Source organism: Nycticebus coucang, chromosome 15, assembly GCF_027406575.1.
Source record: "Nycticebus coucang isolate mNycCou1 chromosome 15, mNycCou1.pri, whole genome shotgun sequence".
NCBI lineage: Eukaryota > Metazoa > Chordata > Mammalia > Primates > Lorisidae > Nycticebus > Nycticebus coucang.
Window position 1 is genome coordinate 93,630,293 of NC_069794.1, and position 23,857 is coordinate 93,654,149.

General features: G+C 40.4%; 1 protein-coding gene across 2 annotated transcripts in view; it reads left to right on the forward strand.

Annotated features, from left to right (window-relative positions):
- Window positions 1-23,857, forward strand: part of CDADC1 (cytidine and dCMP deaminase domain containing 1) — a 49,519-nt gene that overhangs the window by 276 nt on the left and 25,386 nt on the right. Inside the window, exons 2-4 of one of the 2 annotated variants that reach the window (XM_053563747.1) lie at window positions 603-697; window positions 12,269-12,343; window positions 23,091-23,268. In XM_053563747.1, the coding sequence (XP_053419722.1) occupies window positions 603-697; window positions 12,269-12,343; window positions 23,091-23,268 (348 nt within the window). Of the gene's footprint in view, window positions 1-602; window positions 698-12,268; window positions 12,344-13,815; window positions 13,880-23,090; window positions 23,269-23,857 lie in introns of those variants that run through there. The other variant, XM_053563749.1, reaches the window with a different exon arrangement.

Below are 23,857 nucleotides of genomic sequence, written 5' to 3' on the forward strand. Positions count from 1 at the left end.
CTGGGGGGCTCGTGCCTTGGTCATCGGGACCGCTCGGCTCTGCCGCCCTGGCTTTTGAAATCTCCCTCATTGCCCCTACTCTTCCTCGCAGGACCGAGACCTGGGATCTCGGAGGTTAAACGTCCCAACCGCGCTTTTACCTAGATTTCCAGATTAACCGAACGTGACGCGTTTTTGTATTTCGACTGCTTTACCGCCCAAGGTCACCGCATTTTTAGGGTCGTGTTCTAATCAGTGCCCTTGTAGCCATACCCCATCACAGTCCCAGGATCTCTCTACAAGACGACGTCAGATGCGAGGACTTCTCACAACTTACGTTGAATTGTTCCCATAACTGCGTGTATTCGTTGTACCATTGTTTTTTCCTGCCGGATGAGGCCTGGAGAAAAGGGGCCCCAACTTTCGAAACTGCTGCAGGCGGTCTCAGCGAGTGAGGGTGTAGAGCCTGCTGCCAAGAAAGCTGATTCTCTTGTCCTGTAATCCTTTTTCTCGGCCTCTTGCTAAAGCAGCTGAGTTAAGGCCTTAACCTCTAAGGAGCGTTGAGCACTTTTACTTTTTCCATCATTAGTAGAATTTTAAAATGTTTGCTTTCTTATTTGTAGGTCAAATACCAAGACTTTCTAAAGTCAATTTATTCACCCTGCTCAGTCTCTGGATGGAGCTCTTCCCAGGAGAAGCCCAAAGGCAAAAGTCTCAGGTATAATTTGTTTCTGTAGTTTTTCCCCTTAGAAGAGCAATGGTCTAAAATTTTATTTTATTGCTCCAGTTTCTGTCACACTTAAAACCAAACTGAAGAAGCCTTAAGATTTGAAAAATAGGGCGGCGCTTGTGGCTCAAGGAGTAGGGCGCCGGTCCCATATGCCGGAGGTGGCGGGTTCAAACCTAGCCCCGGCCAAAAAAAAAAAAAAGATTTGAAAAATAGGCTGATCCTAGAGTGCCTGCAATCCTAGCACTCTGGGAGGCCAAGGCGGGTGGATCGCCTGAGCTCAGGAGTTCAGGACCTGAGCATTGTGGCAGGCGCCTATGGGCCCAGCTACTCGGGAGGCTGAGGCAAGAGAATCACCTTGGCCCAAGAGTTTGAGGTTGCTGTGAACTATGACACCACAGCACTCTACTGAGGGTGACAGAGACTCTGTTTCAAAAAAAAGTTTTTTTGAAAAATAACTTTCATAGTTTAACATGGTTAACTCATGTTAACATGAGTTTAACAACTCATAGTTGTAGTAGCTAATCTTTCTAATCTAAGTTACTTTCTCAGACTGTGACATGTTTATTGGGTATTAATAGTATTTATATGTTGATTTGACTAATAAGGTTATTGTCTATACCACATAATTTATCACCCAATTATGTACTGTTGGTATTTTATCTAGATTTTCCCTCTCCCACCGAACTGTAAATTGCTTAAAGGTAGAGACTAAGGCTTATTTTACCAGGTATACATGTATACCCTTTATTTATTATTTATTTATTTATTTATTTTGAGACAGGATCTAACTTTGTCACCCTGGGTAGAGTGCCATGGTGTCAGAGCTCACAGCAACCTCTAGCTCTCAGACTCAAGCAATTCTCTTGCCTCAGCCTCCCAAGTAACCTGGACTACAGACACCTGCCACAAAGCCTGGCTATTTTTAGAGACTGGGTCTTGCCTTGCTCTTGTTCAGGCTAGTGGCAAACTCCTGAGCTCAGGCAATCCACCCTCCTTGGCCTCCCAGAGTGCTGGAATTACAGGCATGAGCCACTGTGACCAGCTATGTACACCCTTTAGTATCTACCATTGTAAGAGATAATCTATGCATGCTGATTGGTTTCTTGGTTGATGGAAGTAGTTTCTTTTTAAAGAGTTGATCAAAACAGTTTGGGAATGTATAGTATGAATAATCATAAAAGCCAATATATTAGTGAAGTATATACATTCTATGTCTTTTTTTTCTCTCCTATCCTTGGGGCAGAAAGGTGCGTTCTCATCATTTTCTTCATATTTATGGTGGCTTGATGCTGGGTTCTCACCATTTCAGTTTGGTAATTTTGGACATTTAGAGTGTTGTTAATTTTTTTTTTTTAGAGACAAGAGTCTCACTTTGTCGCCCTCAGTAGAGTGCTATGGCATCATAGCTCACAGCAACTTCCGGCTTTTGGGCTTAGGTGATTCTCTTGCCTCAGCCTCCTAAGTAGCTGAGACTACAGGTGCCCACCACAACGCCCAGCTATCTTTTTGTTGTTGCAGTTTGGCCCGGCCCGGTTTGAACTGGCCACCCTCAGTATATAGGGACTGGCACCCTACTCACTGAGCCACAGGCACCACCCGAATGTTGTTAGTTTTTATAGTCATATTGTGGAAGATAGTAATAGGTTAAGTGAAGCGTGTAAGACATTTTTGAAAACAGGAAAAAGAGGGAGGGGTGGGGGTGTGTGTGAAAAATTACCCACAGCTTCTCACCATTCTAACAGAATTACTGTTAACATTTTGATACTTTCCTTCAGATCTTTTTTTTTAAGCATAAAGTTTTTTATTTCACTCTTAAAAAATTGTAATTATATTTTGTATATACTCATTGAGTTTCCAACTTAATCAATAATCCTGCTAAAAGGTTGCTTTAGATTTTCCAGAGAAAGACTTAAATCCTTAAATATTCTAGAAGGCCATTCATGACCACCTTCCTTTTTCTTATTCCTTTTGGTTGTTTTTTTACCCTCTGTGGATGAAGTTGTATACATGGTGCTTAAGATACAAAGAGGAAAAGATGTGGTTCTTATTTTCTAATGGGGAGAAAAACGAGGCATTTCAACAGTTAATTAAGATACAGTGTGAAGCTAAGTACAAAGTATAAGAAATGCTACCAAGACTGAGGGCTAGCCTTTACAGAAGGAAGGACTGACAGGGGAGTCAGCAATGGATGAATGGACATTGGCTCAAACCAAAGTGCTCCACGTAGAGAATTTGTGGTCCTCATGTCAGAGGGGAAAATTGGGTGGACGGAGGAAACTAGAAAGGAATCATATCATAAAAATAATTGTGTGTCTTGCAAAGGAGTTTAGATTTTTTATCCTTTCAGTATAGGGATTGCATTGAGAAACTTTAACAGGAAGTGAGGGAATTTACTTTTTATGATAAAATGATACCTCTTTTTTTACTTCAGATTAATTTGAGGGTATAAAGAATTAAGTTACAATGAGTGCATTTGTTAGGTAGAGTCCTTCTTGTAATTGAAAATGATATACCTCTTAGAGTAGTTTTCTTCCGAATTCCTTTGTGAAATGTTTTATAAATAGTAAAACATTATTAAAAATTTTATGGGGTGGCACCTGTGGTTCAGCGGATAGGGTGCCGGCCCCACATGCTGAGGGTGGCGGGTTCAAACCCAGCCCCGGCCAAACTGCAACAAAAAAATAGCCGGGTGTTATGGTGGGTGCCTGTAGTCCCAGCTACTTGGGAGGCTGAGGCAGGAGAATCGCCTAAGCCCAAGGATTTGGAGGTTGCTGTGAGCTGTGTGATGCCACGGCACTCTACCGAGGGCAATAAGATGAGACTCTGTCTCTACAAAAAAAAAAAATATATATATATATTTGTATGCATTGTTATTCCCTATTTCTTTCTTCTTCTTTTTTTTTTTTCTTTTCTTTCTTCTTTCTTAACATTCCCAATCCCTACCTGGTTCCCCATTTTATTAAATGGCTTTGAGAAAGCTCTTCATTTGCTTCATGAATTTCAAATCCCTTTATTCTTTCTACTCGTTACAATTTAGCATTATTTTCTTTTCTTTTTTTTTTGTTTTTGGCCGGGGCTAGGCCTGAACCCGCCACCTCCAGCATATGGGACCGGCGCCCTACTCCTTGAGCCACAGGCGCCGCCCAGCATTATTTTCCGAAAACAGAAAATTTCTAAGCCGTCAAGCATTTTTTGGATTCATTTTTGTTTCTTTGCAGATAAAATTTATTTCAAAGATCCAGATTTGAAACAAGTATTAGAGATTTAAGACTTTTAAAGAGTTAAGACTTTTACATTTAAAAAGCTGGGCATGTGGCTTGGCACCTGTGGCTCAAGCAGCTAAGGTGTCAGCCACATACACCTGAGCTGGTGGGTTCGAATCCAGCCTGGGCCTGCCAAACAATAATGACAGCTGCAACCAAAAAATAGCCAGGCATTGTGGCGAGTGCCTATTGTCCCAGCTACTTGGGAGGCTGAGGCAGGAAAATCACTTGAGCCCAGGAGTTGGAGGTTGCTGTGAGCTGTGATGCCATGGCACTCTACCCCGGGTGACAGCTTGAGGCTCTGTCTCAAAAAAAAAAGCTGAGCATGTTAGAGATTGAAGAAGAAGCTTTTTTCTTTAAAAATTTTTTTTTCTGATATCTAAAAAGAATTTTTCATTTTTTAATATCCAGATTTGATTTCACTTTAGTTCTGTTTTATATACACACACTCACATGTTGTGCTGAAATTAAGTTCTTTATTTTTATTTTTATTTTTTATATTATCAAATCATAGCTGTGTACATTAATGTAGTCAAATGGTTTTATAGACCATTTGACATATTTTCATCACACTGGTTACCATAGCCTTCCTGGCATTTTAGTTATTGTGTTATGACATTTATATTCTACATTTACTAAGTTTCACATGTACCCTTGTAAGATGCACCATAGGTGTAATCCCACCAATCACCCTCCCTCCGCCCATTCTCCCCCCTCCCTCTCCCCGTTCCCCATATTCTTAGCTTATAACTGGGTTACAGCTTTCATACGAAAGCCATAAATTAGTTTCGTAGTAGGGCTGAGTACATTGGATACTTTTCCTTCCATTCTTGAGATACTTTACTAAGAAGAATATGTTCCAGCTCCATCCATGTATGAAATTAAGTTCTTTTTTGACAGGCACACAATTAGTGAATAATGATATTTTAAGTTTTTATTAGGAAGGAAGTGATGTACCAACTAATGCCAAAGGTTTGTTTGCAAATAATACCCTACTGTTTCCTCATACTTCATAGAGATAACTACACAGTCTGAGAACATAGTGGAGATAAAGTTTTCAGTTAGCGTTTTGTTTACAAAATGGTTCTGAGTAATTTTCAGAGTTATAAAATAACATTATTGATGAGATTTTGTGCTTTCCTTCTTGTTTAACAAAAGATCAGGCTTGTGACTCAGTGGTTCCCCCAAGTCAACAACTCTGTTTTCTTGGCATCTTGCTCCTTCATCTGGTAGGCCCCAGTCTTTGAAATGAATGAACTCAGTCTTTTGTTTTAAATATTTTATTTGGAATCTTATTTAGAAATGTGACTCATACCCATGTTTATTAAAGTTTTAAAATTACAGTTAAGACAGAAATGAGTACAAAAGGCACCAAAACAGGACAAGGAAAATCCACGTCTTAGCCAGGCACAGTGGCTCACTCCTGTAATCCTAGCACTCTGGGAGACTGCAGGAAGATTCCTTCAGCTCAGGAGTTCAAGACCACCCTAAGCAAGAGCAAGACCCCGTCTCTACTAAAAAATAGAAAAATTAGCTGGGTGTGATGATACAGGCCTATAGTTCCAGCTAATGGGGAGGCTGAGGCAGGAGGATGGCTTCAGTCTCAGAGTTTGAGTTTGCTGTGAGATATGACAATGTTGCGATGATGCCGCTGCACTCCTCAGGGGAAGCTCTCTGGAGGATAGAGTGACAGAGACTCTGTCCCAACAAAAAAAGAAAAGAAAATCCATCTCTTACAAATGCCAGCTGACCTGGAAATAAGATTGACTTGGACATGTAAAAGGTTATCACTTTACATTCATGTCCTAGAACTTGCTGTGCTCCAGTTCACTGCAATAGTGTCTTCCAGGCGGTGCTCCCCCGCCCATATCTTATAGGACCACAGCTGTCAAACCACAGTCTTAGAAAGGCTTCTACTTCTAGTCTTTACCCGCAGGTATTAGAACCTAAAAAGTTCCCAGAGGTTAGCTTGGGAACTCAACTATCATTTTTAATATTGTTTATATGAGAAAAATGTGTCTTAAATTCCAAAGCAGATTTACTAAATATTTGGAACATAATTATTTTCAGGTTATCAGTTACTTGTGATCAAATGTCAATAAAGCAGAGGCATGTAATAATTTCATTAGTTCTTGTGATGTCCTGGCCATACAAAGAAGCCAGTGTAGGGGAAGAATGAAATTTCAGGAGCATATTGTACCCTGATCTTACATTACTGTTTATTGTACAGATATTTTCATTGATACTAAAGATTTAATCTATAACTGCAACACTCAGAAAATCATGTTATTTTTGTGTTTTTTTTCTCTTCTGGGTTTCCTTTTCATACTAGTTACTATATACATATTTTTATGAGTTACCAAAGTAATATTGTTCATTATGTATAAAATGGATGGAAGGAAAAAAAGGTTGCTCATAATTCTATCACTTAGAGACTACTAACATTTTTGTATTGTTTTCCAGTCTTTTTTTTTTTTCAATTTCCTTTACTCATATAAGATTATTTTTTCTGGATCCCAACCCTTTTCACTTACTGTGAGGAAATACTTATGCTGTAATGTTATAAACACTGGAGCAACAGCTTAGGGTAGTGTTTCAGGAGTTGCCTGTGAGTTTTTTCCCCCTCTGTAGCTATCATTTATAGGTTCTAGTACACAATTTTCAAATTCATGAAGTGTGTATGAATTTGTAATTCATGAAAAGTAATTCATGAAAAGTAATTCATACACAAGATAAAAAGCAAGAGGTAGAAGTTATACTAAGGTGTCCAAGATGTTGGAAACAGAAGACAAAAAGTTGAAGGCAGCTATAATAAATACATACTTTTTTTTTTTTGTAGAGACAGAGTCTCACTTTATGGCCCTCGGTAGAGTGCTGTGGCATCACACAGCTCACAGCAACCTCCAACTCCTGGGCTTAAGCGATTCTCTTGCCTCAGCCTCCCGAGTAGCTGGGACTACAGGCGCCAGCCACAACGCCCGGCTATTTTTTTGTTGCAGTTTGGCCGGGGCCGGGTTTGAACCCGCCGCCCTCGGCATATGGGGCCGGCGCCTTACTGACTGAGCCACAAATACATATGTTTTTAAAAGTAAAAGAAAATATCCTCCATAACAGGTTTGGAACCTAAATAGAGAAATGAAGGTTATAAAAAAGAACCAAAGGAAAAGGAAGTAAAATTAAAACAAAACATTTTTGACCTATTTACGAACTAAAAACAGAAGGCAAAGCAATATAAATTATCATCCAATTATCTGAAGAGGAGAGTAAAGAAATATTAAAAATTAATAGTCTACATTACACATCTGTAGAATGATTAATTCTGAGAAGGGAAGGGGAGAGATAGAAAAATTAAATGGAGGGCTCAGCACCTGTAGCACAGTGGTTATGGTGCCCACATACACTGAGGCTAGCTGTTTGAATCTGGCCTGAGCCAGCTAAACAACAATGACAACTGAAAAAAAAAATAAATAAATAAATGGAGTTCAAAAGTAAATGAACAAGCTACTCAGGAACCTGAGGCAAGAGACTTGCTTGAGCCTGGAGTTTGAAGTTGCTATGAGTTCTGATGCCATGGTACTCTACCGAAGGTGACAAAATGAGACTCTGTCACCAAAAAAAAAAAAGTGAATCAACAACTAATAGCTCAAAAATTTCAAAGACTGGTTAAAAACATACATTGTTCTATCCAAAATTTCTTTTTTTTTTTTTCCTTTTGAGACAGAGTCTCACTCTGTCACCCTGGGTAGAGTACCCTGATATCATAACTCACATCAACCTTAAACTCTTGGGCTCAAGTGATCCTCTTGCCTCAAATTCCTGAGTAGATGGGACTATAGGCACCTACCACAACACCCAGCTCGTTTTCCTATTTTTAGTAGAGAAGGGTCTCACTTTTGCTCAGGCTGGGCTTGAACCCCTGGAGCTAAAGCAGTCTGCCTGCTTTTATCTTCCAGCGTGCTAGGATTATAGACATGAGCCACTGTGCCTGACTATATCTAAAATTTCAGTGAACCTCCCCAAAAGTATAAATAAAACCATACCAAGACCATATTATGATTAGGAAACTAGAAGGGCAGAGTTTTTTTTGTTTTTTGTTTTTTTGGTTTTTGGCCGGGGCTAGGTTTGAACCCGCCACCTCCGGCATATGGGACCGGCGCCCTACTCCTTGAACCACAGGCGCCGCCCTGTTTTTTTTTTTTCTTTTTGAGATGGGATCTTGCTCTGTCACCCTGGCTGAAGTGCAATGATGTGATGACAGATCATTGTAGTCTCCAAATTCTGGGATTAAAAGTTCCTCGTCCCTATGCCTCCTCAGTAGCTGAGAGTACAGGTGCCAGTGGGTTGGGATTTTTTACTAACTTTTTATGATTTCCAATTTCTACTAGTTATAATAATATAAAATAGGTTACCTGTAAAGGTTTTTATTCTTGCAGAAAGTCTGACATGTCAGGCACAGATTACTGACAGTTACTTAAGGAAGATGACTTTTCAGCCTTCTATTAAACTTATAGTTTCTCCCTTTGGAAATTACTCAAATTTGTTTCTTCCAAATCTTGCAGGAAATCTGATGGTTCAGAAAGATGTGCAAGGAATATTCTGGTCTTGTGCATCTTTCCCTGTGCAGAATTGAGGCAGGGCCTAGTTGAGTTTCAGAAGTGTGTAGTAGTGTAGAGCTGATCTGAAAAGCTGGGTATTTAGCTGGTGTGTCCTCTCACTTCACAATCCAGGACATCTTTGCTCCAGACGTGTGATCAGGTCTGGCTTTGGGACAGCAAGACCTCTGAGTAAAGACATTTAGTTTTTGTTAAGTCAGGAGTGTAGGTGTCTGTGCACATCCATTCTTCAAGAGTACTTTTCCAGGGCGGTGCCTGTGGCTCAGTGAGTAGGGCACTGGCCCCATATGCTGAGGGTGGCAGGTTCAAACCCAGCCCCGGCCAAAATGCAACAAAAAAATAGCCGGGCGTTGTGGCGGGCGCCTGTAGTCCCAGCTGCTCGGGAGGCTAAGGCAAGAGAATCGCGTAAGCCCAGGAGTTAGAGGTTGCTGTGAGCCGTGTGACGTCATGGCACTCTACCCGAGGGCAGTACAGTGAGACTCTGTCTCTACAAAAAAAAAGAGTACTTTTCCAAGTAGAAGTCTGCAGGTCAGAGGATGACAGAGGCTACAGCAGAGACACCTGAGGCCTCCTGGAAATGCAACAGTGGAGAGACAGCCTCAGCTCACCGTCTTAGCCAGTGGTTTTTTTTGTTTGTTTGTTTGTTTTTTGTTTTGTTTTGTTTTTTGAGACAGAGCCTCAAGCTGTCGCCCCAGGTAGAGTGCTGTGGCATCACAGCTCACTGCAATCTCCAACTCCTGGGCTCAGGCAATTCTCCTGCCTCCGCCTTCCAAGTAGCTGGCACTACAGGTACCTGCCACAACTCCCAGCTGTTTTTTGGTCGTAGCTGTCATTGTTGTTTATGGGCCCAGGCTGGATTTGAACTTAGGTGTATGTAGCTGGCGTCTTAGCCACTTGAGCCACAGGCGCCGAGCCTAGCCATTGGTTTTGTAGCCAGCTTGCCTGGGTTCAATTCCTGGCTCCAACACTTACTAGTTGTGTAACCTTGGATAAATTACCTATGTGTCTGTGTCAGCCTCTTCATCTGTCAGATGGAGTGTCATTAGTACATAAGACACATATACATGGGACTTTTGTGAGAAATTAATGAGCTAATATTTGTAAAGCTCTTTGATAGTACCTGGTTCATGCAATGGACTGTCATGTTATTAACAATGTCATAACAGTTTATTGATGAACCTGTCTGTTCCCTTATTACTGAACATTTAAATTGTCTGTAATTTCTACCAGCCTTAGTGTATTATTAACTCACAACCACTTCTAAATATAACTGATATAAATTTTTTTTATGTTGTCAAATACTTATACCATATGGGTACTCCTTAAGGTAAACACTGAGTATAAAAACTAAGAATTTTAAAGAGTCCATTCCAAAACTAAACTAGTAAGTGTGAGAGAAAATAATTGTTAATGAGACTCCGTGGGAGGAAAAACTACAATTAATGAAAATTTTTTGGAGTGGAAATCAAACACTATGAAAATGCCTGTCATTTAACAATATTTCTGCTGTTGCATAGATTTTCATTTTAGTTTAAGTCAGGCTTATCTTAAAGGCCTGGATATTAAGTATAAGAACTAGAATGACTGCAGTATTCCCTCGTTTTTTCTACACATCTTATATTGTTTCTCTCTTCTCTTTCTGTTGTGTCCTCTGGTACTTTATTTTCATGCTGAAGGACCTCACTTTTCCAGAACAGAAGCACTGTAACATAATGGTTAAGACAGTGGATTTGGGACTAGATCTTGGCTTAGCCATTTATCAGCTGTGTGATCAAGGCTAAGTTATTTAATCTCTCTCATCCTCAATTTCCTCATTTGTAAAATGGGAGTATTAGTAGCTACTTTATAAAGTTGTGAGGATTAAATGAGATAATTTAGGGCCTGGTATATGGTAAACAGTAGGTGTTAGCTATGGTTATGGTTTTGATTCATGTAATTACCAGCGCTACCACCAGCCATCTGCGCCTTCCGTTATATTACTGATACCATCTCTTCCTCCGCTTCCTGTTGTGCTCGAACAGAAACCTCATTCCCTGAACATGGGTTTTCTTAAAAAGTTCTTGGAAGTAGTTCCTTTTCTAATATCCAGCACTTGTTTTATAATACTAAGAGGTCAATATTCACAGAGTTTCCCACTCCTACTTTAAAACTTTCTCCAATTCATTAACTATCCCACCCTGCTTTGGGGCTCACAGAATTCTCTTATCGCCTTTTCTTAATCTATTCACTTCATAGTCACTTCTCTGTGTTCATAAACCATAAGCTCTATGGGACTTACAGGCTGAGCAACTCAGTTCATGTCTGGCATATAGCAAAGAGTTGTTCAAGTATTTTTCGAACTAGTAAATGAAGGACTTTGGCCCCTGCCTCTAAACCTACTCTCTACTTAAAGTTTTACTTTTAGAGGAAACTTACATCCCTATGTTAGTTTTCTGTTGCTGCTATAACAGATTATGACAAAGTTGATACCTTAAAACAACACAACACAAATTGGGTGACGCCTGTGGCTCAAAGGAGTAGGGCACCGGCCCCATATGCCGGAGGTGGCGGGTTCAAACCCAGCCCCTCCAAAAACTGCAAAAAAAAAAAAAAAAAACTATATAAAAAAACAACACAAATTTATTAAACTGTATACTTCTTTTTTTTTTTTTGTAGAGACAGAGTGTCACTGTACCGCCCTTGGGTAGAGTGCCGTGGCGTCACACGGCTCACAGCAACCTCTAACTCTTGGGCTTACGCGATTCTCCTGCCTCAGCCTCCCGAGCAGCTGGGACTACAGGCACCCACCACAACACCCGGCTATTTTTTTGTTGCAGTTTGGCTGGGGCTGGGTTTGAACCTGCCACCCTCGGCATATGGGGCCGGCGCCCTACTCACTGAGCCACAGGCGCCGCCCTAAACTGTATACTTCTAGAGGCCAGAAGTCTGAAGTGAGTTTCACTGGCTAAAATCAAAGTTTAGTTCCTTTAGGAGGCTCTAGAAGACAATCCATTTCTTTCCTTTTGCCAGTCCAGAGATGGCCTGAGTTCCTTGGCTTGTGAGTCCCTTCCATTTCCAAAGCCAGCAATGGGCAGTTGAGCCTTTTCATGTTGCGTCTCTCACTCTGACTCTCCTGCCTCCCACTTTTCTTTATAATGAGCCTCAAGATAACACTGGGCCCACTGGTAATCCAGGTTTGTCTCCTCATCTCAAGGTAGAAGGTTAGCAGCCTCAATTCCATCTGAAACCCCAGGCTCCCCTTGCTATCTGACAGACAGCGTAGTCATGGGGCGGGGCCATTTTTCTGCTCACTACAGTCTGTGTCTGATACCTTTGCTATATAGCTCCTTGTCATTTCCAATTAATTTATTCTACTTTAGTCATTCATGGCCACACGTTAGACTTTCCCATTACTCAAAACTGCCCCAATTCTGGAATCTCAAACTTCAGAATTTAATTTTCTGATCACAATTTCCAATTCTTCTATATTTTGGGAAACTATACAGGGCCTGGATTATAAAGGCCTTATTTACTAGATGAGCAATTTGAATTTGATCTTGAGTGTAGTGGGATGTTAAGGTAGAGTTTCATCAAGGAAAAAATAAGAATGATCCAAAGCCAAGAAAACTAGTCCTTAAATATGGGACTATTGAATTAATCATATGTCTTATGCACTAATCTTTTTTCCCTTTAATTTTTATTAGAAAAATGAAGAAGGAAAGCATGGATCCTTAGGAGATAATGAAGAAGTAGCCAGACAATCTCCTGATAAAAAACAGGTGAATTTTTATGATTTAAAAAAAAAGAATATATGCTCATAATAACAAAGCAAAAGGAGCAGTGTACAGCAAAATAAAAGTCCCTCCTATATTCAGTTTCCCCATTTCCACTTCCAAGGGAGTTTTTAATATACTCCTCTAAAAATATTCAGTGCCTTTACAACTGTATGTCTCTTCTGTAAAAAAAATGTACAGATGGGATCAGTCTACTATTTGCTCCTGTATCTTTTTTATTTTTAATTTTCAAATTAACTCTTGGCATCTTCTAATATTAGTTCATATAGATGTGTTGAGAAACAATCTTCTATAGTTCTCTAACTTTACTACATATCTTGCTGGTTATACGATGAATGCAGAGTCGTAACCGCTCTGTATTTGGGCCATTTCTCAGAGTTGTGTTGGCAGTAATATCTCCCTCTAGGACAGTGGTTCTCAACCTTCCTAGTGTCCTTTACTACAGTTCCTGTGGGTCACGACCCACGGGTTGAGAACCACTGCTCTAGGAAAAAGAGCAAATTTACTATGAAACAGCAGTTTCCCCACAACCTATAGCACAACCAACTATGTGTCCAGGCAACCCTCTGTGCCCATCTGGATTACCTCTCATGGGGTTTGAGGGCAAGGAAACAGTTTCACACATGATGCTCATATTGCTCACTTTGCTGTGAAAAATAAAGTCCTTTGTTTCTGACCCAGGAGTGTGATGTCTTCTGCTAATATCCACGATATGGAACAGGTTAACTAATTAGTTGGTAAGCTGGGTAAAATCAAAGCCCAGACCTGCAAGATAAATTTTGTTCTTTTTTTTTTTTCTTTGAGACAGAGTCTCACTTTGTCACCCTGGGTAGAGTGCTGTGGCGTCAAAACTAAACAGCAACCTCAAACTCCTGGGCTCAAGTGATTCTCTTGCTTTAGCCTCCTGAGTAGCTGAGACTGCCACAGCTACTCAGGAGTAACTGCCACAATGCCTGGCTGTTTTTTAGAGACAGGGGTCTCATTCTTGCTCAGGCTGGTCTCAAACTTGTGAGCTCAAGCAATCCACCTGCCTCAGCCTCCCAGTGCTAGGTTTATAGGTGTGAGCCACTGTGCCCAGCCAAACCTTGCTCTTTTTAATATTGCATACTATTTCCTGGTTACTTCAACCATTTGATTTTCCAGAGATTCTGATTCATTAGGTGTGGAGTAGAGATTGAGCATGTATATTTTGAAAAGAACTACTTTAATAATTCTAATATATATGTCTGGAGATTTCCTGATTACTTCTGAGAGTGAGTCTGTACAACGCTCAACAAGAATATAGACATAATGGGTCTCAGAATATTTAAGTATTTTCATTATAAGAAAGACAAAGGGGAAAAATAGTGAATTACCATTTAAGTAAATGTACTAGTTCATATACAAACCAGATTGTCCTCTGTTGCCCGTGTTTTAATGTAAAACTCTGTGATTAGGATTACATAGATGACTTGCCAGGATGTTAGTGAAGTGAAGGAAAATCAAGATCCAGGACAGTGACTCAGTCTTCTGGGAGTTGCAGTAAGTGGAAATGCTGGAATGGAATGCAACTTAGGCTTTTATTTGTTTTGTTTTGTTAAGTTTGGGATGAAAAAGTCTTTGTCTCAAACTTGATATTTTGACCTTAGAAGTAAAATGAAAAAAAAAATATTTTTTTCTGAAGTGAAAGGGACCATGGACCAAAAAATAAGTAAATAAATAAAACTTGGCCTAAAATGTTGTCCTAATAAAAAAATAAATTGATGAATATCCTACTCATTTATTAGGAACAGTTTTTTAAGTCTTCTGTGGACAAGGTTTCTGACTTTATTTCTGTCTGCTTAACTCCTTAGACCAGGGGTCCTCAAACTTTTTAAACAGGGGGCCAGTTCACTGTCCCTCAGACTGTTGGAGGGCCGGACTATAGTTAAAAAAAAAGAAAAAAACTGGGCGGTGCCTGTGGCTCAGTGGGTAAGGCGCCGGCCCCATATACCGAGGGTGGCGGGTTCAAACCTGGCCCCTGCTGAACTGCAACCAAAAAATAGCCGGGCGTTGTGGTGGGCGCCTGTAGTCCCATCTACTCGGGAGGCTGAGGCAAGAGAATTGCTTAAGCCCAGGAGTTGGAGGTTGCTGTGAGCTGTGTGATGCCACAGCACTCTACTGAGGGCCATAAAGTGAGACTCTGTCTCTACAAAAAAAAAAAAAACTATGAACAAATTCCTATGCACACTCCACATGTCTTATTTTGAAGTAAAAAAAAAAAAAAAGGGAACAAATACAATATTTAAAATGAAGAACAAGTAAAGTTAAATCAACAAACTTACCAGTATTTCTTTTTTTTTTTTTTTAATTTTTTTTTGTAGAGACAGAGTCTCACTTTATGGCCCTCGGTAGAGTGTCATGGCATCACATGCAACCACAGCTCACAGCAACCTCCAACTCCTGGGCTTAAGCGAGTCTCTTGCCTCAGCCTCCCGAGTAGCTGGGACTACAGGCGCCCGCCACAATGCCCGGCTATTTTTTTTTTTGGTTGCAGTTCAGCCGGGGTTGGGTTTGAACCTGCCACCCTTGGTAAATGGGGCTGGCGCCCCACCGACTGAGCCACAGGCACCACCCAAACTTACCAGTATTTCAATGGGAACTATGGGCCTGCTTTTGGCTAATGAGATGGTCAATGTTCGGTTCCATATTTGTCACTGCTACTTGTAACAAGTGATCCAAGTGTGCATCAGTTAGTCTAGATCTGGTTAGAGATTCAGATGTTTCATTCTGGAAAAAGTCTGTTCACAGACATAAGTGCTGCCAAAGATGGTTGCCATTTTGAGTGCATGGTTCCTGAGATTAGGGTATGTCTCAGAGGGGAGAGATGCATAGAAATTAGGAAGGCTGCTTGACTTGAATGCGTCTTTCAGAGAGTCACGATTCTGCAGTTCAGCCAGTTCCATTTGGTAAATCGTATCCACATTTTCAATGTCAATAGAAAATGGGTTACGGAAAAGCTGTATGTCCTGTTCATGGAGATGAAGCTCTTTAAATATAAATTGGAACTCCTTTTGCAACTTTTCCAGTGAATCCACACATGTTTTGTTTGGGAATGCAACCAGTGGTTTTTCCACTAACAGATTTTGAGTTGTAGAGAGATGGCAGAAATTTTCCTCCTTCACTTATTTGATGAGGAGGCCTAATTTTACTTCAAATGCTTTCACATGAGATTGCATATCACAGATGAGCTTCCCCTTTCCTTGAAGTTGCACATGGAAACTGTTGAGTAGCTCTGTTACCTCTGTCAGAAAGGCAAGGTGCCATTTCCATTCTGCATCACTGAGCTCTGGTTCTTCTTTGTTTTTTGAAAGCAGAAAAGATGTAATCTGTGCAAGTAAGTCATAGAAATGTTTCAAAACTCTCCCTCGACTCAGCCAATGGACTTCTGTGTGGTACAGAACATCTTCACAGGCAACATTTAGCTCAGACAGAAATTCCTGAAATTGTCTGTGGTTTAGTGCATTACCTGTAATGAAGTTAACACAAGATACCACAGTTTTCATAACAGAGTCCCACATCAGTGATTTACTACACAGCGCTTGTTGGTGGATGAAGCAGTGTATGGCTATTGGATGAGAATGGTTATGTTTGTCCATCTCTTGGTTAATGCGAGTAATTACTCCTTTCTTAGACCCCACCGTGTTAGGAGCTCCATCAGTTGTCACACTGGCTCGTTTAGCCCAGTCCAGCTCCAAACCATTCACAGTTTGGCAAACCTTTTCATAGATATCCTCTCCTGTAGTTGTTCCTTTGATGCTTTGCAGTGCAGCAAGCTCTTCTGTGACTTCAAAATAGTCATTCGTCTCACGAATAAAAATTAGAAGTTGTGTAGAATCATGAACATCATTACTTTCATCGAATGCCGAGGAAAAATAGGAAAGTGTTTTTGCAGAGTTTTGCAAATCCTGATGCAAATTGTCTCCCATTTCTTCAATCCTTTGTGTAATTGTAGGTCCCGAAAGACATTGTACTAAATAAATCAGCCTTCTCTGGACACATCTCTTTGGCAACAGAAAGAAGGCATTCTTTAACAAATTCTCCCTCCACGAGTGGTCTCTGCCAGTGCACACTATTAGCTTGGCAACTTGCTCCCAGTGATGAAATATTTAGCTGCTTCTCCTTCACAGAAGTATTTTGCTGAGTTGTCAATGTATTTTTCAGTTTTTTTTTTTTTTTTTTTTTTTTTTTGTGGTTTTTGGCCGGGGCCAGGTTTGAACCCACCACCTCCGGCATATGGGACCGGCGCCCTACTCCTTGAGCCATAGGCGCCGCCATATTTTTCAGTTTTAATATTTTATCTTTTCTCACTTCTCCAACCAACCAATCATATTTATCTTTATGTTGAGTTTGATAGTGTTGACGCAAATTGTATTCTTTGAACACAGACACTGTATTCTGGCATATCAAACACATAGCTCTTTCCTTGTACTACATGAAAAAGTAATCATAAGTCCACTGTTCTTTGAATATCCTACACTCTGACTCAATTTTTCTCTTTCTTGATATCATTGTTTCCTAGGAATTCCAAATTGCTATTAGTAAAATACCAATATATATATACAGCACTCCAAAAACAATATACCAGCAATAACTTTGCCCACACAGAGAATATAGACTGTCCTGCCCATCAATGCAGTCTGATCAGTGTCCATCAATGCAGTGTGATCGGTGCCCATCAATGCAGCCTTGCCAGTCCACATCATTTCAGCCTCAACAGTGCCCTTATTGGTGGACATCCACTTTTACCTCAGGCTCACACTGGTGCGGTGCAGGAACAGGCATAATTATAGAGCTGGTCCCTCTACCACCTTTCCAGTTCACACTACCCTGTGCAAAACACACTGCGATCTGTGAACTCGCACAGGAATCTGATCATATGGGTGAGAAGACCCATGCATTCAGATTCCACTGCAGGAAAAAAGAAGGAATGTATTCCTTTTTTCATCTGAATCTAGTGCGAGTTCAGCCATATGCTTGTATGGCTGAACTCGCACTGCTCAGAGATCGCAACAGTGTGAACTGGGGCTTACACAGCACACAACATACAACATCATACACAACTGAATAGCAATCAGAATATAAATGCACTTACTGTCAATTAAATTGGGTTTCCTACTCCTCAGCTGTCTGCAGAGCCGGATTAAGTTCCCATGGAGCCCTAGGCAGATTACCAGTTTGGGGCCCCCATGTGGTAACACTGAGCACTGACCATTTGCATTAACACTGACCGCCGGCCATTTGCGATAACACTGACCGCTGACAATTTGCATTAATACTGAGTGCTGACCATTTGCATTAACAATGAGCACTTACAATTATCATCACCACTGAGCACTATTAGCATTACCTCTGAGCGCTGACCATTTGCATTACCTCTGAGCGCTGACTATTTGCGTTATCACTGTGATGCAACCCCCTAGAAACCAACCACCCCCAACCAACTAACCAACTTAAAAAAAAAGGCTCTCCTAACTTCAAAAAAAAAGGTGCCCCCTATTTGCAAAAAAAAAAAAAAAAAGACCTCCTAACTTCAGAAAAAAAAGGCCCCCTTAACCGCAAAAAAAACCAACACCTACAGGGCAGCACCTGTGGCTCAGTCGGTAGGGCACCGGCCCCATATACCGAGGGTGGCGGGTTCAAACCCAGCCCCGGCTGAACTGCAACCAAAAAATAGCCGGGCATTGTGGTGGGCGCCTGTAGTCCCAGCTGCTCGGGAGGCTGAGGCAGGAGAATTGCTTGAGCCCAGGAGTTGGAGGTTGCTGTGAGGTGTATGATGCCATGGCACTCTACCGAGGGCCATAAAGTGAAACTCTGTCTCTACAAAAAAAAACAAAACACACACACACCTATAACTGCAAAATAAAAAAAAACCTCCTAACTTCAGAAAAAAAAAAAGCCCCCTTAAATGTAAAATAAAGAAAAAGACCTCCTAACTTCAAAAAAAAATCTTTACTTGTTCTTACCTTAGTCCTCAGGCAGCAGCAGGCTCTGCACAGGCAAACTCATGACTCGTCCAATTACACCCGAGACTGAGAGGAGCAGTCAAGAGACAGAGAGGAGGAGGGGAGTCGGAGAGTGCTGCGCACATTGCACACACGTGCACTGTGGCCCCGGATGATAGGCTGCTAAGCAGGACAGGCAGCGGCAGCAAAAACACCCTGCCAGCCGGATAAATGTCCTCAGCGGGCCATAGTTTGAGGACCCCTGACTTAGACAATCTAATGCTAAACTCACTCAGTTGCATCCACTTCCACTGCTCACATTGGCTCAGCTTAACATCATGAGCTTTGTCGTCAGGATGTTTTGAGAAGCTATCATCAGTTCTTTTCCAAAGTGACCGTTTAAAAAAATAATTAAATTGGCTCAGCACCTGTACTCAAGCAGCTAAGGCACCAGCCACATGCACCGGAGCTGGTGGGTTTGAATCCAGCCTGGGCACGCCAAGCAGCAGTGACAACTATAAACAAAAAATAGCTGGGTGTTGTGGCAGGCACCTGTAGTCCCAGCTACTTGGGAGGCTGAGGCAGGAGAATCACTTAAGCCCAAGAGTTTGAGGTTGCTGTGAGCAGCAATGCCATAGCACTCTACCCAGGGTGACAGCAAGCCCAAGAGTTTGAGGTTGCTGTGAGCAGCAACGCCATAGCACTACCCAGGGTGACAGCTTGAGACTCTGTCTCAAAAATAAATAAATACATAAACAAACAAACCAATAACATATGCTTTGTATTAGAGGAGTATAAAAATCTAAGAAATTTTAGGATGGGGAGGAGAAAGTGTTCAAAAATTTAAGCCAAATTTAAAGCTTATTTTAAAAGCTGTGTTCTTCATATTTTAGATGTATTCTTAGATGTATATTTTGTAAAGGAAAGATTTTTGTATTGCTTTTACTTTTATATTTTGGACAGAGTCTTTACTCTGTTGCTCTAGAGTGCAGTGGCATCATCATAGCTCACTGCAACTTCAGACTCCTAGGATCAAGGGATCCTCCTGCCTCAGCCTCCCAAGTAGCTGGGACTACAGGTGTACACCACCAACCAAGCTAAGTTTTTTCTTTATGGTTTTGTAGAGATGAAGTCTTGCTGTGTTATATAAGCTGGTCTTGAACTCCTGGCCTCCCACCTTGGCCTCTCAAAATGCTAGGATTATAGGCATGAGCCACCCAGCCTGTTTTCTTTTTAAATGTCCTTATAGTTTAGGAGATGGTTAACTCAGAAAGGGACTTCTATAAATCTTCTGTAGTCCTTCTTTTAAAGCATTTCACAAAGTATCATTCTTCCTAGTTTCAAACATATTTATTTATTTATTTATTTATTTTTGGTAATTTTTGGCAGGGGCTGGGTTTGAACCCGCCACCTTCGGCATATGGGGCTGGCGCCCTAGCCCTCTGAGCCACAGGTGCCGCGCCCAAACATACTTACAACTGAAACGATTGTTTTAGTTAATATAACTGGTCTGCTTCTTAAAATGATTGCAGATGTATTGAAGGATAAGTATAGGCTAAAATCCCTTTGGAAGGGAATAGGAGTGGGGATAAGGGACACCCTGTCCTAACTCCAAGTTCTCTTCATGTTGTGACATTCAGTCCTGAACCCAAAGATCAGGTTTGCATTCAAACTTCAGAATCTTGCTGTGAAAATAACATAGACTATTTTGTGCCTTATATACTAACAGAACTGATTTTTTTTTACTTTAGTCTATTTTATCTGATATTAATATTGTTATACTAGCTTTTTTGATTAGTATTTATGTAAGTTGGAACACTTTAGGTTCAAAGTAACAAAACCTTCACTGAAAAAGGTTTATTGGAACACTTTAGAACCCAGGCAGTCCCCAGCCTATATGGCTTAAATCAAGGTTAGCCCAGTCCCCTCTCTGTGAAATACTGCTAAGGTAGCTCAACTCATTGTTCTGGCATTGGGTTCTTTTTTCCTTTTTTTTTTTTTGAGAAAGTCTAAAGCTGTCGCCCTGGGTAGAGTGCTGTGGCATCACAGCTCACAGCAACCTCACTCTTGGGCTTTAAGCAATTCTCTTGCCTCAGCCTCCCAAATAGCTGGGACTACAGGCGCCTGCCACAATGCCCAACTATTTTTTTGTGGTAGTAGTTGTTTGGTAGGCCCAGGCTAGATTCAAACCTGCCATCTCTGGTGTATGTGGCCGGCGCTCTAGCCACTGAGCTACAGTTGCCGAGCCTCTCTTTTCCTTTCTGACAACAGAGGGTATGTCTTTCCCTTTTTGTTATTTTTCTAAATTATCTGTAATCCGTAGCCTTTATATATACCAACAATAGTCAAGCTGAAAAAACAGTTAAGGACTCTATTCCATTCACAGTAGTGCCAAAGAAGATGAAGTATTTGGGAGTTTATCTAACAAAGGACGTGAAAGATCTCTATAAAGAGAACTATGAAACTCTAAGAAAAGAAGGCTGAAAATGTTAACAAATGGAAAAACATACCATGCTCATGGCTAGGAAGAATCAACATTGTTAAAATGTCCATATTACCCAAAGAAATATACAATTTTAATGCAATCCCTATTAAAGCTCCACTGTCATACTTTAAAGATCTTGAAAAAATAATACTTTGTTTTATATAGAATCAGAAAAAGCCTCGAATAGCCAAGACATTACTCAGAAATAAAAACAAAGCAGGAGGAATCATGCTACTGGACCTCAGACTATACTATAAATCGGTAGTGATCAAAACAGCATGGTATTGGCACAAAAACAGAGAGGTAGATGTATGGAACAGAATAGAGAACCAAGAGATGAATCCAGCAACTTACTGTTATTTGATCTTTGACAAGCCAATGAAAAACATTCAGTGGGGAAAAGATTCCCTATTTAACAAATGGTGCTGGGTGAACTGGCTGGCAACCTGCAGAAGACTGAAACTGGACCCACACCTTTCACCATTAACTAAGATAGACTTTTACTGGATTAAAGATTTAAACTTAAGACATAAAACTATAAAAATACTAGAAGAGAGTGCCGGGAAAACTCTTGAAGAAATCGGTCTGGGTGAATATTTTATGAGGAAGACGCCCCAGGCAATTGAAGCAGTATCAAAAATACACTACTGGGACCTGATCAAACTAAAAAGCTTCTGCACAGCCAAGAACACAGTAAGTAAAGCAAGTAGACAGCCCTCAGAATGGGAGAAGATATTTGCAGGTTATGTCTCTGACAAAGGTTTAATAACCAGAATCCAGAGAGAACTTAAACGTATAAGCAAGAAAAGAACAAGTGATCCCATCGCAGGCTGGGGAAGGGACTTAAAGAGAAACTTCTCTGAAGAAGACAGGCACCTGGCCTACAGACATATGAAAAAATGCTCATCATCTTTAATCATCAGAGAAATGCAAATCAAAACTACTTTGAGATATCATCTAACTCCAGTAAGATTAGCCCATATCACAAAATCCCAAGACCAGAGATGTTGGCATGGATGTGGAGAAAAGGGAACACTTCTGCACTGCTGGTGGGAAGGCAAATTAATACGTTCCTTTTGGAAAGATGTTTGGAGAACATTTACAGATCTAAAAATAGACCTGCTATTCGATCCTATAATTCCTCTACTAGGTATATACCCAGAAGACCAAAAATCACATTATAACAAAGATATTTGTACCAGAATGATTTGTTGCAACCAAATTCATAATTGCTAAGTCATGGAAAAAGCCCAAATGCCCATCAATCTACAAATGGATTAATAAATTATGGTACATGTACACCATGGAATATTATGCAGCCTTAAAGAAAAATGGAGACTTTACCTCTTTCATGTTTACATGGATGGAGCTGGAACATATCCTTCTTAGTAAAGTATCTCAAGAATGGAAGAAAAAGTATCCAGTGTACTCAGCCCTACTATGAAACTAATTTGTGGCTTTCATATGAAAGCTATAACCCAGTTATAAGAAAATGGGGAAGGGGGAGGGGGAACATGGGCAGAGGGAGGGTGATTGATGGAATTACACCTGCGGTGCTTCTTACAAGGGTATATGTGAAACTGAGTAAATGTAGAATATAAATGTCTTAACACTAAGAAAATGCCAGGAAGGCTATGGTAACCAGTGTGATGAAAATGTGTCAAATGGTCTGTAAAACCAGTGTATGGTGTCCCATGATCGCATTAACGTACACAGCTATGATTTAATAATAAAATAAAAAAATAAATAATCTGTGTACTTGTAGTAGGTAGGACCCAACTGTATTAGTGTAGACTGCCACTGTTCTACACCCAGTTTTTAGATTTATTTATTTTAGTTTTTAATTTTATTTTAGTTAATATTTAAAAGTCATATAAACTCTCTGGGCTTTATTTATCCATGTGTTTAATCAGGATTTTTGAAAATTTTCTTTATTACCATCTAGAAGCTTAAAGCAAAATGGAGCAGAAAAGCAACTGTAAGTCAAATCGGCCCCGTTTTTGCCCCTCTCTATGTTCAAAAGTGTTCATCTTTCACTAAAACAAATTAATGATAATTGCATGTTTAATTATCCAGTTAGTAGAGCTTAGATGCAGAAATTTCTGGTCTAAAGTCAGCACCAAATTTTCAGAAATTTTTTTGGATCTGATGAGAAATGTGCTTTCATATAAACTCATCAGATAAAGTACTAAACAAAACTTTCCTTTTATTAATAAATCAAGTATAATCTGTGATATGACCTTTAGATATTATAACTAATATTTTTTTTTATATCTTAATGTAGGTGAAGAGAACTGGTCTTGTGGTGGTGAAAAATATGAAAATTGTTGGTCTCCATTGTTCTAGTGAAGATTTACATGCTGGGCAAATTGCTGTTATTAAACATGGGTCAAAGTTGAAAAACTGTGATCTTTATTTTTCCAGAAAACCATGTTCTGCTTGTTTGAAAATGATTGTAAATGGTAAGTGCAGATAAGGCTTTGTTGGGGATTAAGAACATTTATCTGAAAGCAATCAGTGGGAACAAATTCGTGAAAAACCACAGAGATAATTAGAAATATAAATATATATCTGAGGATAGCTTGACCCATTGTAAGAGGAAGAATCAGAAAACATGGTTTCTAATCTCAACCCTCTTCAATAAAATGACCTTCAGTGTTCTAGTAGACTAATGCCAGCTGCTATAACAGATTAAACCCCGAAGTTCCCATAGTTTAGGGTACTAGGTCCTCGCCCAGCGCGTGTGCTGAGTAGCAGTGACTTTTCCCCATGTGGTTGATGCCCAAGCCCAGGCCTCCTCTGCCTTCTTGCTGTTGTTATTTCTAGGGCCTGGAATCCTCTGCATCCAGACAGAGACTGAAAGAGAGAATAAAGGGGGTGTATCTGCTTCTTAAACACCCTGGCTAGAAGCCATGTCCATTATTTTTATTTTTGTTCACACCCACTGCGGGGACTAGTCCCTGGCTGGGAACTGTCTTCCAATGACTGTACTTAGGAAGGAGGAGCACAAACGTTTAATGTGTGGCCATCCATCTTTGCCATGTAGGCAAC